This window comes from Myotis lucifugus, unplaced genomic scaffold (assembly GCF_000147115.1).
Source record: "Myotis lucifugus unplaced genomic scaffold, Myoluc2.0 scaffold_204, whole genome shotgun sequence".
NCBI classification, from domain to species: Eukaryota; Metazoa; Chordata; class Mammalia; order Chiroptera; family Vespertilionidae; genus Myotis; species Myotis lucifugus.
Window position 1 is genome coordinate 1,875,564 of NW_005871252.1, and position 18,630 is coordinate 1,894,193.

Genomic DNA, 18,630 nt, shown 5'->3' on the forward strand with positions numbered 1-18,630 from the left:
GCAACAGTACAAGCTGCACGTTGAGGTCCAGGCAGGTCCAGGAGCTGAGTGATTTCTTTCTTTAATGGACCCGATCATTATATCGTCTTTAGAATCAGGCTTCCTGACAGGGCTTTTCGAGCAGCCTCTGAGGTCGCTGCACTCCAGTGTGATGCGTTTCTCCGTCTGGGGAGATGGGCCTGCAATAGAAAATGCCATGTTTTCTCTAGCGTTTTGAGGGAGGATCACTTTTGCCTCAATAATTTGATTTTCAGATGAGTGGATTTACAGGTAACAGGTTTAGTTATCCATTTAATTTTGTTCCCATGGATACTATAAAATTATGCCAAACGTTGCCCTTCTCATGTTTGGGAGTAGGATGAGAGAGCACTTTGTAACAGAAGCCACACATGATGTGGCTCAGTGACCAGACCATCTGCTTTGTAAATCATGGATGGCACTGCCATTACATAGGGAGATATTTTTCCTTTGATTTCCACCCACACTTTGCAGCCACCATGGCAGAGAGAGCTTTTCAAAAGAGCACGTTGTTCTTACCTTTCCCTGAGTGTGTGCTCGGTTCCCATTGAGTTCATCTTACTGGAAAGTTTAAGGTGTGAAGTGAGGTGGAAAGCACCTGGGTAGCTCATTGTGTTCCTGAGTTATACATATGAACTGGACTTCCTGCTTGGCCAGGAGAGTTACAGGCGCCTTGTGAGACGTTGTGTCCAGTTCTGAACTTAGATTTCTGGCTTGTCCTGGGACACGCATTCAAGGGGATGGACTCTTAGTTGCTTCCCTGTATAAGCTCCCTGCTAACACAACCAAGTGGTGGGAGAGGGAGCTGGTGCCCATAACGTAATGTCTGTGGGTGGAGAGGTCAGTCAGGGCGCCTTAGTCTCTGCCTCTTTCCAGGAACCGAGCCAACACAGAGTCGCATATTATGATGGGTTTTATGTACTGGGGGAGGCGGGGGTGGTTCAGGATGGGGAACCCTGGCACTGAAAGTGGGACAGTTGTGGGTGGCTGTGCCGGCCGTCAGCCAACCAAAACCACATTGTCCGTCCTCTTGTCTGTCCTTTGTGTTGGGGGAGGGAGCAGGGAGGAGGAGAGCTGCAGGAGCTTCAAGGGGAGGCGAGCTGACCCTGTGGGAAGGAGCAGGTTGTTGCCCTCACCTCGGTCTCAGGTGGGGTGGGGTTGGTCCATCCCATCAGGAAGGCTGATGGGCTTTGAAAAACATTGCGACCATACCCTCTTCCTTTGAAATGTTTTTCAAAGCCCATTACCCCACGTAGCTCAGTGATTGTCATTGACCTATGAACCAGGAGGTCTCGGTTTGATTCCTGGTCAGGGCACATGCCCAGGTTGTGGGCTCCATCCCCAGTAGGGGTCATGCAGGAGGCAGCTGATCAATGATTCTCTCTCATCATTGATGTTTCTCTCTCTCTCTCTCTCTCTCTTTTCTCTTTCTCTCTCTCTCTTCCCCCCTTCCTTTCCTCTCTCTCTGAAATCAATAAAAATAAAATTTAAAAAAAGATGGATGTTTTAAAAAAAAGGCAATAAGGAAAAAAATACTAGTTAGAGTGGTAGGCAGGGGGAGATAGTGATAATACAGCAGAGGGAGGGGACAGAGAGGAGAGGGAAGAGCAGGAGGAACTGGGCCCACATGAAGGAGGATGTAGCCACGTGGCCTGACCACCTTGGTGTCACAGCGGTGGCCCAAGTGGAAGGAGCTTCCTCACTTTAAGAGGCAAGCAGGCCGGCGTTTTGCATTTGCTTTTAAACGCATCATGAGCTCAGCCAACAGGCCCAAGTGGAAATTCGTGGGCCTGTCACAAAAACTTGGCAGAACACACTTGCTATTCAGGCATTTTCACATTCTCCGTTTGTTTTGAATTGTTGCCAGCCTAATGTGAATGCTCTTTCAAACCTCCCCAAATCCACAGGTGCTTTCGAATGCCCAGCTTTGTGTTGCCTGCTTTTGAGCGTGCACTAAATTAAGAAAAGTGGACATATAGACAGCATATTCTAAACTCACCGGGCCTTTGAGGAAGAATTCTCACAGGAAATAGTGCAGTTCCTTATCTTATATTTGGTGGCTTGTTCATACTTAAGTGGTTCTCTAGTCTACGAATGATTGGAATTGTTAAAAGAAACAATAGGAAAAATAAATCTATTGTAGAAATCGATGTTTCAACGAGAGGATCTTCAGTGTGCATGATGTGGTTGCCTGTTTGTCTTTTGCCCATAGCATTCCACACCCGTAAGTGCATACGGGTCGGTCAAAGCCTACCCCAACTTCGATGCTGACCGGGATGCTTTGAACATCGAAACGGCCATCAAGACCAAAGGTAGGCATTTGTAGTTGTCTCTTCATCCTGCCTCGAATCTCCATACATTGGGCATTCGCAATTGTCTTAATGGAGCAGATTCAACCCTACCTTACCCCACACCTGCTTGTTTTCATCCCCCCCTCCTTTTCCGCCTCTTCCCTCCTCAATTTGGAGAGAAGAAGATCTAAAACATGAGAACATAGTTTAACCAAATAGCATAGCAACATGGAAATCGGCCCAGGCTGAGAGCAGCCAGGACCTGGCCCCCGGGTGTGCGCTTGGGGCCCCGCCCTTCCCTCTGAGGCTGCAGTGCCTCTCCTGTCAAGGAAGAAGTTGGTCATGGTGATCCCTAAGGGCCTTTCTTTTTGTCCTGATTCCCCTTGAATTTCATTATGTTTGTTGGCAAAATGCTGGGGAAATTTTACTGCTTTGCTCTTAGATTGATCTAATGAGAGAAAAATTCAGACTCTTTTTTATTTTTGGTGACTCTACAAGTCACGCCACTCCTTAGGCCTGGAGCTGGAATTGGAAGAATTGTTGGAATGAGTATGTTTCCTCGAGTTTCGGGATGAGTAAGAGGACCAGGAGGCTAAAAGCCTCCCTATCTAACTCCCGCAGATAAAGCCCTGGATTGGATAGAATTGAGCAAGAGCGTGTTCAAGTCATCACGCTGTTCTCTGTGTCCACGGGAGTAAAAGTTCCGACTTTTGGGCTCATGTTAATGAAGCACGTATCTTTGGGGTTTCCCCATCCCCGGAATCCCGGGAACCATGGTGATCACTGTGGTGATGCTGTGATTTCACCACTTGTTTCCCCTTCTGGACTTCCTCTTCACTGTGAGGATTCTTTATGTGCCGTGGTTTTAACACAGGGTGGGGAACATCCAGCCCAATAAGGCTTGCAAAATCATTTGGTCTGGCCCTTCCAATGCATTAATTAAATGTGTGACCAATTGTAGCAGGTTAATGTTTAAGTTAATAATTTTTTATGGCCCAAGAATGACGTTATAAATATCCAAATGGCTCTTGGCAGATAAAAGGTTCCCCACCCCTGTTAACAGGACCTACGGCTTTGTTTCATCTGCCTCACAGCAGCCTTGCGTTCCGGGGGCCGCCGTGGGCACTTCCCAGAATGGCTGCCTGGATCACGGAAGGGAGAATAAGGAAGCGTCTGGATTTGACCTTTAAAAAGTCTTCTTTTTTTGGTGTTTGTAAATGACCGTACTTGTCAAAGGCCAGGTTGGGAAGCCAGGAAGTCACTAATCAGAAAATAAACTAAAATCTGCAGGGCTTATCTCAGTACAGTCAGTACTACTCAGTGGAGTGTAGTGGATGAGAGTGTGTGTGATCATGGGTTCAGATCTCGGCTCTGCCACTAATTCACTAGCTATGTGACTGGAAAATTACTTAACTTCCTTAAGCCTCAGTTTTTTCACTAGTAAGTAGGACTCATCAAAGCTCCCACCTCACAGGGCTATTGTGAAGTACCACTTAGCATCTTTGCTTAGTGCCGGGCGTTTTCACATTGCTCAAAATAGTTTCCCTTAACACACACACACACACACACACACACACACACACACACACACACACTCCACTTTCCTAAAACTCAGCCTGTCTCGTTAGTATTTGGGTGTGTCTACATTCCTGGGGCTTCCCATCATGCCATCGTGGGAACACACTCCAGGTTCAACAGTTAAACTCATCTGACGAAGATGGTGCCTTTCACCAGCTGGAGACAAAGACGGCTTTTATCCCTGCGTGAGAAAGCTTTTCGCACACTGGAATGTTAAGATTGCGCAAAGGAGCTCTGGTAACAGCTGAAACTCCCATGGCAATAAAAATACCTTCAGGCCCTTTCTAAGTCAGTAGAAAAAGACTGTAGTTTCTAAGCAGAAACGTCTGCAAGGCTGAGATTTGGATTCCTGCTTTCTCGCTTGGTCACAAGCAGCTGACATCATCATTATCCCAGTTACAGCTATTTATTGAGTTTATTGATGCTCCTTATGGGCACGCATTGCACCAAGCACTTTCAGAACTCTCATCGTAGGTGGACTTCAGATTCACCCTCTGATGTAGTGCACCATCCTCCCAGTCCACGGGGACATTGAGGATTAACATGCTCCAGGTCTCTCGGCCTTGGTTCAAAGGGTTTGAACAGAGTTCTGCCAGCCCCAGGCTGTGTGCCTGAGCATCCCGACGCGACACCAACCTGCCAGGACTTTTGCTGAGGGAATGTCAGCCACAGAACACGGGATTCTATTGTTATCAGACTCCTGTCATGTTTGTGGTCCTGCTTTAGGTTCCTCTCTTCTTCTCTTTAAGAGGTAAAGCCCAATGAGTTCTTTTAGGAACTAATTTTTTTTTTTTTTTTGGTGCCTAATGATTTTACAGCGTAATTAAATTTTCTTGAGTTGTCAGTTGGTCCTTTAAAATATGAAATCCGTCTAGGCAACTATTGAGAAGGAAGACTATGATATGCATATAGAGCTCAGTGTACCAATCATGTGAGTGTCAGTATTGGTTATGATAGTGAAAAACCCAGATAGCTTCTAGCTGGGGGGTGACTTAGTAAATGGTGGTAACTCATGCTACATGACATAGAATGTCTGTAGAATATTAGAGACCAGAAAATAAAGTTTCTGAACAATTTTTAACATTTTTATTTGATGTAGTTCACATGCCATACAACTTGCCTATGTGAAATGTACAATTCACTATTTTTTCGTGTATTCATGGACTTGTACAGTCATCACCATAATTTTCCAACACTCATTTTAATATGAATTCACCATAACTGTGACCGTTGCATTAAAAAAGGACAGAAGAGAGTATGTACAGTATGATTACACCACCACTTTTTTTTATGTCAAAAAGGAAAAAAGGCATTATTAACTGATATATGGAGTTATGGGTAATTGATCCTTTTCCTTCCTTGTGCTTTCAATATATTCTGTATTTTTAAAATTGTCTATGATGACATATTTACCGTCATAATGGAAGGCAATACATATAATTACGAGCTAAAATGAAGTTATTCTTCAGAAGGGTAAAATTCCTTTTGTTCCTTTTCCTTCCCTTTGATATTTTTAGATAACTAACACCACTTAACGAATGAGCTAATTAAGATCTTGACCCTCCCTTTTAGAATGCCTTCTCCCTTCAGTGTAATTAAGAAGCTGCGCCACACCTTGCCCCCACTCCCTCCTCAAACGCTTTACGGGGAGGACACCATGCTAAGTAATTGGTGTTTCCTTGACATGAAACGAAGGGTAAACCTCAAATGCTGATACAAACAAAAGCCAGAGGATCGTGAAAAGGAAAGATGACTATGAGGGCCTTCTCTCCTAGAAAGGGTGCCGTAAGTGTGTGTGCACACGTGTGTGCCAAGTGCAGAGCATGCTGGGAGGAGCCTGCTCCATCTGACACAAAGTCTACTTCCTTGTTGTGTGAGCAATCACCTGTGGCGGAGGTTAATCAGTTGCTGTTAAACACAAGGACTGCAAACCCTGAGCAGGCCTGGAGTGGGGAGGATTACCAGGAGGAGTCGGCCTGGGTGAGATCTGTGGGCTGGCACGGCCCGGACTGGTCAGAAGGTCCCAAAGTAGCTCTTCCCCATCTCTCCCCCTCCACCTTTCTCATCTCTCGCCTGGCCTGGTGTGGCATCTGCCCCTTTAATGAGCCTCCTTGCCTCACCCATTGCAGATTTGTTCCTGTCTTCATTTCTAGGTTGCTCGGTGCCCCAAACAGAGCCTTTGCTCTGATAGGAGTGAGCCACCCCTTCTAGAGCAGCGATTGTCAACCTTTCTCAACTCCTGGCACACATGAAGTAATTACTACAATTCTGCAGCATGCCACAAAAACATTTTTGCCAGTCTGACTTTAAAAGTATAATTTTGATTCACTCACACTGGACAGCTATTGTCATTTTCTTATTTGACCATCTAAGGGAAAAGAGGTCCATGTCCCTGACTAAATAGTCAGGTTTTGCATGTTTTAAAAATCCTTGTGGCGCACCAGCATGCCTTGGCACCCCAATTAAAAACCGCTGTTCTAGAGGGAGCATTAGCCCACTCCCGACATCCAGCTGGCTCCCCCTCACCCCTCAGCCCCAGCTGACACACAGCCTCTTCTCCAAGCTGTCTTTGAGGAGGAGGCAGAATCCATCATTTCTTGGTCTGTCTCATAATATTTTCTATGCTCATACACAGCTCCTGTCACATCGTGTTGTAATTACTTACATATGGATTTATCTCTCCCACCAGAATGTCAGCTCCTTGAGGGCAAGGACTTTATTTCACTAATTGTATTTAATCTTATTTACACAGCCCTCGGGACTGTGTGAGAAGGTATACATTTCACCGGAATAGTCTAGTGCACACAGACACAGAGCACACAGTGAGTGCAGGGAGCGGGGCACATGGCTAGCAAAGAACAGTTTCAGAATCCGGACAGCATCCGACGAGGGTACCAGTCCCCTGATCTGTTTTCACAAAGTGAATTTAGCTCACTCTCCTAAACCTGCTTTGTTTCTAGTTTGATGGGGTCTCAGTAGTGCTTGGGTATGTTACCTACACCCGCTGCTCGGTTACTTGGTGTTATGCTCTGGCTTGAGGTAGACTGTACAATTACTTACCTTAATTCAATGTCTAGTTAGAAACCAAATAAAGCTGTGCATAAGTAGTAATATTGCTTAATTAACAAGAGGTTTCAGAGACTTAAATCTGTAGGAGTCTCGTGGTCTAGATTGGCCTTGGGTTAAATATATACTGTGGCGTGTACAACACAGCTGTGAATGGTTTACCATATGGGTCCAAATAACTAGAAAGGAAAGTCAGCTAAATGAGAAAAGGATGAATCTAGACTACATCAAATAGATTGTAATTAGAGGCAGCACAACCCCGGAGTTAGTGTAAGTGCCAATAAACTGGTACAGCTTGGGTCTCTCTCTCTCTGGAAGGGGGTAATGAGTTGCCCTATTATTATTGCCAGTTTTGATTTCAGCAGTATTTGTGTTCTCCGGAAGGAATGCAAAAGCGGGTCTGTTCTTCCCCCTTCTCAAAGGCATAAGTATAGAAGCGTAACTGCAGCAAGTTTCTGCACATTTTTTCTTACGTTTGAAAAGTGGAACCATTTAAGATTTATTTCCGGCGTGGCCAAAGCACCAGCAGCCCGTGCCAGTGGAGAGCAAGACAGGGCACGTGCTCTCGGGCTCACCAGCGCACCGAGGCATATGCATTGAGTTGAGAGAGCTATTGGGCCGGTACTCTCTCTAGAAGATGCCAGGGGGCTGAGTGGCTCTGAAAAGTAGCTTCTCTCCTCTCAGAGGGGGGTAGGAGGTGAGGCCCCAGACCAGCAAGACCCCCTACGTCAGAGTGAGAGTGTCCTTGTGAGAAAGGCCTTGTGACTCGCGTGGCCCAGGGTGTCTCACGCTCCAGGAGGGAGCATTCCTGCAGCCGAGGCCTTGCCTTGTACGAATTTACTTTCCATGGAGTTCTGCTCTTACAACACTGCTGGGAACAAAGAGGGCCAGTGCTGAGTCACAGCCACCTTAGAGCACAGGTTTTCTGAGTTCTGTCTATAGAGGATGGGGGTGGGGTGCAGAGGCCCAAGCGGAGCTAAGACGCTGGTAAACATGGCTGGAGGATCTGTGCTCCCTTCCTAAGTGGTAGTTCTCAAGGATTGTTGCCTGCCTCTCCCTGAGGAAATCCAAATACCACGTCACCCAAGGATGATGGGCGGATCCAGATCCATCCTTTCTTTCTTTCTTTCTTTCTTTCTTTCTTTCTTTCTTTCTTTCTTTCTTTCTTTCTTTCTTTCTTTCTTTCTCTCTCTCTCTCTCTCTCTCTCTCTCTCTCTCTCTCTCTCTTTCCTTTCCTTTCCTTTTCTTTTCTTTTCTTTTCTTTTCTTTTCTTTTCTTTTCTTTTCTTTTCTTTTCTTTTCTTTTCTTTTCTTTCTTTCTTTTCTTTCTTTCTTTCTCTTTCTTTCTTTCTATAATCCGGAACATGGGGAAAAGAATGAAAGAAGGGACAGAGTCAGGGAGCTTGCCCGATCGGTCAGCCTAGGAGGAGAGCTTTTTTATGTTAACTTTTGGGGAGTCTGTAGAGTCTGGACAATATTTCTAGGATATTGTGTAATGGGTTGAAGTGTTCCGCTTATGGGTTGAGCTCCCAGGGGCCCCAGATTCTTACCTGGTGTCAGTGCTAAGTCAATAAACAGTCAGTTCACTGTGGGGTGAGTTCAGGGTAGGGATGTTAGGCCCCCTTGCATCTGTCCAGATTTTTAATTTTCTGTCCCCAGAGGCTGGCAGAGTAGCAGGCACAGAATGGTGCTGGCACTGTACGTATAGCCCTTCATTTGCGATTCTATTTGATTTGAATCCTTTGTCTTTTTCCCCTGGTCCTGTAGAGCAAGCATGTCAAACTCCAAGGCTAACACGGCCAAATAAACGAGGCATGTGGCCCGTGGGCCGCAATTTTGACATGCTTGCTGTAGAGTATTTCAGACATACTATTTTGCATGGAAAGCAGACAGGGGTCTAGATTAAGTATCCAGTGGGATTACCAAATCTAAGTATTTAAATCTTTCTAAGGGACTCAAATGAGGAGAGACCAGAGTAGAATGGAAATAGAAATCTGATTTCTGGCCTAAGCCTTCTTGGGGACTTAGCTAAATGACGCTTTCCCTGAGTGGGACCAGGTCCCCTGGCTGTGCCGGACTTGGGAGAGGGGCCGAGCGTCCTGGTCTCCTCCCACCCTGTGCAGTGCTTGTTTTCTGTCCCATCTCTCAGGCAACTGCCAGAGTTATCATGAAACTGGACTCTCTGTCCTAGTTTTTCATAGACCAAAACTGAATACACGCAGGAGCCAGGCCTGCAGTCAAGAAGCTGAGTGGAGAAGGCAGTAGACACGCTCCCAGTCATTAACTCAGCGGGTCCTTGCTGCATCCCCATGGATTAAAATTTCTCGTGATCTCAGGGTGAGAAACTGAGGCATAGGGAGTTCTGAGACCGTAAGTTCTGAGTCCCACCTCACTACCAGAGCACAACATCTGCTGCCTCCATGTACATAGATGCCGCCCCTTTTCATCTGTTGCCCACCTGGATGTCTGGCTCCTGGTGAGCCTCTCTGGAGAGAGAATGCTCACTTCTGCTGAGTGATCCCAAGAGGTGACTTTGAGAGCAGGAATTCTGGCCAGACAGCTGGCTGATGGCCGGGAGGATACTTTTGGGCAACAGTGTGTGTGTGTGTGTGTGTGTGTATGTGTGTGATTTGTTGCCCCTTTCCCACTGAGTTATTAATGACTATCTTCAGAAGAAAGTCTTCTAGCTCTTTCTGTTGAAAAAGAAAACAACCCAGCTGGGTGGTCTCTTCGGTGGCGTGCATGGTTACTTAGTGGGGCAAATCACTGTCTACTGATTACTAAATGTGCTCATTTTTATGTTCAAATAAGTTCAGTTCTGTAGATATATAGACACATTACTATCCCAAATCCTTTTTAGGAACTGTGGGGGGGCTGGGGAGGAGTGTGGTATAAAGAAGTATCAGTATAATTTTTAAGAGGTACAAACATGCCCTGGCTCAGTTGGTTGGGCATCTTCCTGTGCACCAGGAGGTCACCGGTTCGATTCCAGTTAGGGCACATGTCCAGGTTGTGGGCTCAATTCCCTAGTAGGAGGTATGCAGGAGGCAGCCAATCCATGTTTCTCTCTCCCTCTCCTTTCCTCTTTCTCTAAAATCAATGAAAAAAAATCTTTTTAAAGGTACAAACAGGATTCATAAATATAGGATGATGATCACATGTCAAATATTTATTTAACTCACATAAGGCTGGTTCACGGGGAACTTGAGAGGCTGGGTGTTTATAGGTGTGGAGTAAAGAATGTTGGAGGAAGATTGCTGGGCTGGATACAAGACCATTCACGTCCTGCAGGGCAAGTGGGTGGGAGCACGCACCTGCGGAGGCTTGAATGGGCCTCTTGGCCACACTGGGAGGACTTGCTGTCTTCCTCTTGCCTTACTTCCAAGTTTGGATAATTTTCTGTAACAGGAGGCAAGATAGCCCAATTCAGTGAGCCTGGGTCTTTAACCCAGCTTTGAATCCCAGCTGTGCTGTGTGACCTTGGGGAGCCCCTGCCTTCTCTGAGCGTTGCTTTCCCCCTGGGTAAAATGGGATTGACATTATCGCCCACCTCGCCTGGATGTGGTGAAATCACATGACAGAATTACGTAAAGCACCTAGCAAAATGCCTGGCACATTGTAGGTACTCAGTGAATGGTTTGATACGATAATAAATAAAATGTGTCCACACCTATGTAGATGTGGCCCTCTCCTCTCTCTGTGGCCTGCCTGCGACCTGTTGTAAAGATGATTTCTTCTGAGGTTTGATACCGATATGCCCAGTCATCTAGGCCAAGTTTTCGCCGGGATCTAGATAAGGAGAGGATCTGGGCAGTTTTCCCTCAGTTCCTAATCAGTCAGTCCTCCCCTGAGAGTCTCCGAGCCCTTCATCAAACAAACGAGATCCATTTTCTGTGTGCAGTCAGTGTGTCTTGGCAGATGTGAGTCAGCATCCTGTTCAGAACGGCCTCTTGGATCCTTGCCCATGGACAATAAAGACATTTTCCATGGGTGCCAGATGCCGAGCTGACTTGGGGTTCCACCCGCAGAGAGGAGGAGGAAGCTCCGGGAGGCTGATTTTGTGGTTTGGGATTCAACCATTATTTTAGGCTGCAAGTGTCCTTTATGTTTTAAAAATACAGCGGTGGTTTAAGGAACCCACCGCCCCAGGCTCCTCTGCTCGGGCCCGGCCGTCCGCAGCACCTCCCTGTGGCCTCACTTGATTGAGGTTGACTGGCCCTTGGGACAGTGACTGGCCTTTCTGATGCCCAGCTCAGAGGGTTGGAAACAGCTTAGTTAACCGATGAGGACAGCCGACCGTTTTCATTCAAGGGATAAATGCTTACAGACTTCATGGTACTATTTCCCATGAGGAGCCAAGAAAGTTTGCCTTAGGTCCTCACCAATCGTGAAACTCTTAACCTCTATTAGTTTTGAAAATCAGTTTCTAAAAATCTGCCTGGATCACAGGATTTCTGTGTTCTCACCCACGTTCTGTAGGGTCCCCCCCCCCCCCCCCCGCAACTCACTGTTTCCCAGTGTGCGCCTTTGCTTAGAGTACTTTGTGACTGTCCACATCAAACACAAGTACAGTGGGATAGGAAAGAAACATTATCCGGGTTTGTTGTTTTTTCCCTATGTTTTTGCCCGAGCCACACAGTTTTGTTTAGATCCTGGGCCCTTCCAGCCAGCAAACACTTCCCTACACACTGGAACGTGAGCCATCAAAATAAAAAGTACAAATGCAGAGAGGCCGCGCCTCGTCCCCCGGGCATCTGTGCCCGGGTTACATTAGTCAAAGCTTTCCCTGCGGACTGCACTCTGTCCATTGTGGACGATGATTGTGCTGGTGTAGGGAGCGGAGTGTTCAGTCCTCATCCTTCAGCTGCATCCTGGGCAGGAATGGTGAGTAACCGGATGACCCTTGCAGCTTCCACCTGGACTGGACTGTTTTCCACAGGAATAAACTGCCTCACCCATCATGATGGCAGGTCAGGAGGAAGCAGCAGTCCTCTGAAGATAAGATGCTTAAGTTCCACAAACAGATATGCGTATTCTGGTGTCCTGACCCAGGACATGCCTGGAGTGGCTTCGAGTGGGCAATTGATCATGGGCTCCATGGTTCTTTCATCCTTCCAGCTCAATTTGAAACGTGCAGACAGTGGTATGGCAGAAATAGCTGACGTAGGTGAGGTGCTCAGAAGGGGGAGTGGGCTTCCACTTGGAGAAATATCTTCCGTTTAATTCCTCTGCATTAGCATTTTTGTCAAGCGTTGGAGTGTTCCCTGGTAAGGCGTCCCTGCTTGTCGGAAGCTGCATCGCAGCAGGCGGTGTGCTTGGTAAATAATTTAGGTAAAATGCATTTAGATTTCTTCAGACCACAGCAGCGGCTGCCTCCTAGGTGAGACTCAGGTTAACTACCCAGGCTCTTCATGGGGATTTCCAGTAATTGGATTGAATTCTGACTCACTGAGCCGGTGCTATGAACTGAAAAGCAAAAATCTGGTTGACTTAAGAGCATGACTGCGCTGCGGTCTGTGTGGTAGACTCTTTTCAGGTGTTATTTCTTCCCTGGGTTGTTGGGACAGAGGTAAACATTTCTTTCCCTAAAATTGTAGGTGACCCCGAACCTGACAGAAGCGGATGGTGGAAGCGTACTTGCGAGTCTTGTACATGGGCAGATTTCTAAAGAGCTTCCAGTCTGCGCCCGATGCTCAGCCGTCTCCCGTGGTGATTCTTAAATAATCCCCAGGGAGGTGGTTGAAATGCTGCTTCCTGGGTCCAGAGTCCCAGAGAGCCTTTAGTCAGTAGATCTCAGGTGGGGCCCGGGACACTGTGTTTTTAATAGGTGCTCCCGGTGATCCTAATTCAAGTGGGCCGGGCCACATTCTGACACAAACCTAACTGCATTTGTTCCCAAGGGAGGATCGTTTTTTATGGATCTGTGTTGTTGGTATGTGTTCAGTTCAGCAGCCCCAAATTGATTTCAGGAGCTATTAGAATTGAGGTTAGAGGATACAACTGTATTTTGCTGTTGTTCTGCATTTTCAGACTTGGGTAAGAAAGTTAAGTATAAAGCAAAAAACAAACAAACATGTACATAATAAGTGGTTTTCCTAATTTAGAGTTAGAACCACAGAATAGAGACAGAGAGAGCCCGCTGGCCAGGGAGCACACATGTGTGGTTAGGCATGCATGCAGGTGCACATGCCCAGACACATATCACTAAAGTAGGTCCTGACTTCAACGAGTCTTTGGATAACTCTACCCTGCCCATACCTAATTGAAACTAAATATATGGAAGCTCGATTCTGTCTGTTAGTGTTTCGTGGAAGCAGAACTGGAGGTCATTGTTTAAGCCCCTTACCTGTGCAGGTGTGAGACCCACAGAGGGCAGATGTTCATACAGGTGACATGTGCACAGCTGGGCCTCAATCTGAGTTCGCTGTATTCATCTATCGACTAGGAAGAGAAATAGCTCTCCCCACTGGGTGATTACATAAGACAGTTGTTAGGATGTTTTAGAAACCAGAGAGAATTACATAGATCGGGCTCCTAATTATTTTGCACATCGTATTTTATTAATTAATGTATTTTGAACCATTCCAGGAGTCTGTTGAAGTGAAATCACGAGTTGGTGTTAGAACAATGAATGCATGTCACTCACAGTATATTAAAAAAAAACCTTTTATGGTCATTATGGTGAACTTTGAAGTAATGAAAAGAAAGAGAACTTTATCCATAATTCCATCACTCACATGACACTATTAAAATTTCGGTATAAAAGCTTTTAGGTATTTTCTTATACATGCAATATGTATCTTACTAAAATTAGGTTATACTGGGTATACTGTTTTACAACCTGTTTTTTCATTTTATACTTCACAATATATTGTGAGTATTTTCCCATGTCAATAAACATTTTATTTTATTTATTTTTAAAATATTTTTATTGATTTCAGAGAGGAAGGGAGAGGGATAGAAAGATAGAAACATCAATGATGAGAGAGAATCATTGATTGGTTGCCTCCTGCATACCCCACACTGGGGTTCGAGCCCGCAACCCTCTCATGTGCTCTTGGCTAGAATTGAACCTGGGACCCTTTAGTCCACAGGCCGGTGCTCTATCCACTGAGCCAAACCAGCTAGGGCTCATTAATATTTTATGGCATCATTTTAATTGACTATGTAGTACCCCATTATATGATCAAAAAAACATTTACTTAATCTGTCTCTTAATGGACATAGGTTTTTCCTCCTTTGATTTTTTGGTATTATACACAATGCTGAAGTAAGCATCTTTGGAACTGAACCTCCCATACAGCAGTTGGGTTTCTATGTTGACACTGGATACTCCAAAAAACCAGAGCTAAAGTAATAGATGCTGCAGTTAACATACTGACTCACTTATTGGTATGAGCTCACTTTTATTTTTATTCCCAGAAATTCTAACTTTCTGCTTTTTGACCATTCTAACATGCTTGAGAGTTGAGGGGACCTCTGTCAGTCTGCTCATGGACTGCCTCAGAGCATCCCAGTTCTGACCTTCCTGTGGCTTTGGGACTCCTGGCTACCTCTAGGCCAGGCTGCTTGCAGTTGCCATGTGACCTTGTAGGCATAGCTGCTCTGCTCTCTCACCCAAGAAGTACCTGTGCAGTTATGGCAAAGACTCCATTAAACAAAGTTCATATTCAGTTAAGAGAGAGACCTTTCACTCTCTGAATTCTTAAAATTGGGCTTTCTGAAGGTAAATGGCCTGTTAGGAGTATTTCTGACATTGAATAGGAAACTTTCAGACACCAGAAGGCATTGCTTATCTGTGTAAATACACATGTTCCAATTAAAATAGGCGCTAAAATATTTTGGTGGCACTTCAGAACTCCCAATTTAGATTTAATTTAGATTAAAACACTTATTCTTTTTAATAAAGTTATAAAATTGATTATTAAAATTGCCTGTTGAAGATGAAAAGCAGTGGAACATTTATTTTCCTTACAAAACAATTTAGTCTTCAATAAGTATGATTGTATTAATCAATTATGCTATTAAAATACAACTGCCATATTAAATATGACTCATTTGTCATGACAGTTCCTATAATTATAGAAATTATACCTAGCTGATTATATAGTCATACTCCCGCAATAAATATAAATAATTGTCTCTATTAATTCGGTTCCCAGTTACTGTCTATTAAGTCCTCATTTAAATGGCAATTTGGGGACCTTCATTTAAAATCCTCCTACATCTTTGTGTTCCATCTGACTGCCCAAACCCCACAAATGCACCTCCTACTGTTGATTCCAGAAACCTATTTATGAATTAAACCGTTTTTTAAAAAATAAAAATATTTAAATGGTCCATTTAGGCTTGAGGTTTGAAGTAGTCAGGAAAAAAAAGAAAAGGGGGTATACATATTGGGTGGAGGGTGCTGGCAAAAAGAGAACAAATTTTGATGTCCTGGCATTTTTGTTTGGAAAAGAGGATGTAAGTTTTTATTTTAAAAACTCTATTTAAAAGCTTCTCTATAAGCCCAGGGGACTAGAGTATGTTGTTAACTCTTCATAACTTGTATTTCCATAGGGGTGGATGAGGTCACCATCGTCAACATTTTGACCAACCGCAGCAATGAGCAGAGACAGGATATTGCCTTCGCCTACCAGAGAAGGACCAAAAAGGTACGGACAGTTTGGGGGATGGAGGGCATTCCTTATTGAATTTCTTTTTAAAATCATGTTTGCAGCCATTGCTTTTTCTTTTCATGAATTCTGGCTTGTACCAGCAAGAGCCTTCTGGAACCCTTGGGGATCCAAGGTTTCCCTCTTACATCCTTGTAAGAGTCACAACTTGCATACATGTGGCCCTGGAGTGCGTGGAGCCTTTACCCAGGGTGTGGGGAGGGGGCCGCTCCGGGAATAGAAAGTTAGAAAGCATAAGGAGTAACCATAACAGGTGCCACTTACTGAATGCCTCTGTCGCGCCAGGCATGTCGTTCTCCACATATAGCAGCAACTCGTTTCATCTTTATGACTTCTGTGGGCTCTTGATAAGATGTTTTTTAATTTATCTTTGGACACTAGCCTCCACCAAGCATTGATCCTGAGCCGTTCCTCTTGTGTTTTAAAAACAACAACACTTGCATTCTAAGAGCTTTGCAATGAACGGGCTTCGTGGTTCAGTCGGTGTCCCAGGCTATCTTCAGCATGCCATGTTCCCACTCTGTAAAGGTCTTTGTGTGCTTTCTCTCCTGCTTGCCCACTAGTGATTAAAGAACAGCCCGGACTTATTCATCCTTTATTTTGTCACAGTGTTAGGAAACTTTATTTTTAAGGATGGGCTGCTTTATTTTTAACTTCTTGCTATTAAAAGCTTTTGATTTATTCTGGGATGGTGCAGTAAGCGTGGCTTCCTGCGGCTCCTGTTTGACTTATGGCTTTCACTCGAGGCCAAGTGGAGCTGAGCCGGGTGCATTCTGGGAGACATTTCTGCCCTCGGGGTTGACATGACCACCAGGGTTCCGGGAGGTGCAGGTCAAGCCAAGTTACTGCTTCAACCCCCACCTCCTGAACCAGTCGGAAAAGACATACACAGGAAGGTATCGCTTCTTTCATCTCGTGCTTTAACATTCTTCTCCCAATAGACTTATAGTGATCTTTTGCACTGAGGCACGAGGGGAGCGTATCATTTCTCCAGTTTCCCAACGGGATCTGTGAGCTGGAATGAGTTTCGGTTGGCATAGAAGGCCCACCTCTTTGGACAGTGTGCCTATAATTGCTCCTCAGCTGTCACCCACAGGGTGGGGTCTTGGAACACACATAGGGGTGCACGGAAATATAGAAGCCTTGGTCTTAATTTTAAGTTAGATGGAGGACAAAGCTCTTCATACCCTGTTGGAGGGAAGAGATGACCAGAATCATGATGGGTTCAGTGGCCTCCCCAGCTTTGCTGTGTGCTGGAGACAGCTCGCTGTCCTGCTGCTTCTTGGTGCTTCTCAGCCCTGGGCTAAGAAGAATGCCCATCTTTTTTTTTTTTTAATATATTTTATTGATTTTTTACAGAGAGGAAGGGAGAGGGATAGAGAGTTAGAAACATCAGTGAGAGAGAAACATTGATCAGCTGCCTCCTGCACACTCCCTACTGGAGATGTGCCTGCAACCAAGGTACATGCCCTTGACCAGAATCGAACCCGGGACCCTTGAGTCCGCAGGCCGATGCTCTATCCACTGAGCCAAACCGGTTAAGGCAAGAATGCCCATCTTTTACAGAAAGATGCATAAACTGCTTGTAGTTTCTGAAGGAAACCCTGGATGCAGAACCTCATGGCTTTGAAGGAGTTGTTTGCATAAGAAAGGAGAAAGCCCTGTCTTGCAGATGACGTTAGGGCTAGGGGCTGAGGCTGCTGAGGTGATAAATTTGAGCAGCATGGTCAGAGCTGGTAGGAGTGAACAGCAGCTGGGAGAGAGGGCTGGTTTTGTGTTGCTTTCTCGCTCAAGCAGATCCAGCTGCCAGGTTTCTCCGTATAGGGAGAGATTATGTTTTATTTATCAGACATATCTGGAGTTTCTGTTATTGCAGAGCCTTGTGCTAGACATTAGGAGCAGAGGAAGCTGAGCGCTCATGGGTGTTTATAATAGAAGCGGAAGACGTCAGTAGGACCACAAATGCTATTTGAGGTTTGAACAGAGAACAGGTAGAGAGAGGGGAGTGGCCAGGGTAGGCTAAGTTTGGAATTACCTAACCTCAAAGTTCCAAGTTGGAAAATTGGTGCTATAATTGGAAGGTGTTGCTTTTAATGTCCCCTCCTACGTGCCGTGTGTAACTAGGCTGGCGGGAAGCGGGAGAAAGTCGGTGTTGGAAAGGTTGGGCCGGATCACTTCTAGGATGATCCATCTCAGTTTTCAACCTCTGTGAATGACGTGAGAAGATTCTCTCATCACCTCTTAGCGCCCACAAGCACCTCTAGGGTCTGGACACTGTAGATGCCATGGGGTGCTGTTGGCAAGCAGGAGAGAAAGGAAGAAGGGAGAGAAGAGGAGGGGGAAAGGGAAAGGAGGAGAAAATAATTAAAACAGCAGAGTGCATTGTCACCCAGTGCTCATGATTTGTAGGCAACGTAATCCCGAGGAAGCATCCTTAAGAGCAGCATTGAATTTTGGGGTATCTGTCTGCATCCATGGGTGCCACCGACTCATGAGTTAAAATCTGTGTTAATGTGACAGTGGAACCCTTGAGAAATAGCATGCAGTGGGGACATCAGAGAGGTCATCGGGGGGCTTTAGTCTCCATCGTCACTACCAGCCCATCCCAACGTGGCATGAACAAAGCGGCATTTTCTCGGTCTTGGGTGAGGTGTTCTGCATAGGAAGGCTTCATGAGCCCCTTCCAGCCACGGTCCCTTCTGGATACGTTCAGGAGCCACCTTTGGCACAGCTGTACCAACACCTTTCACAGGACGGTATCTGTAGGTCACGACGTCCCTGCTCTCCACGCAAACCAGCTCCTTCTTGGCAGAGGCCCTGACCCCAGAAAGTGCCCGTCTTCCGCCGGCTCCGGCCACGTGCGGGTGTATTGGACACTGCCCTCCCACTTGTCGCTTCCTGAGGAATTGCATCCTGCTCTGGTTTCCTTGTAATGCCTGGGCGAGGAGGCACCATCAGCTTGGGTTTGAAGGGGTTTTGTCAGGGGAAGGTCTGAGCCTT

General features: G+C 45.7%; 1 protein-coding gene across 6 annotated transcripts in view; it reads left to right on the top strand.

The window, feature by feature from the left end:
* The window catches only part of ANXA2 (annexin A2), a 43,537-nt gene that overhangs the window by 13,194 nt on the left and 11,713 nt on the right, over positions 1-18,630 (top strand). For 4 of the 6 annotated variants that reach the window (XM_006097513.3, XM_006097514.3, XM_014463278.2 and 1 more), the window contains 2 exons: positions 2,231-2,330; positions 15,515-15,609. In XM_006097513.3, the coding sequence (XP_006097575.1) occupies positions 2,231-2,330; positions 15,515-15,609 (195 nt within the window). The remainder of the gene's footprint in view (positions 1-2,230; positions 2,331-15,514; positions 15,610-18,630) is intronic. The other 2 variants (XM_023761263.1, XM_023761262.1) reach the window with 2 other exon arrangements.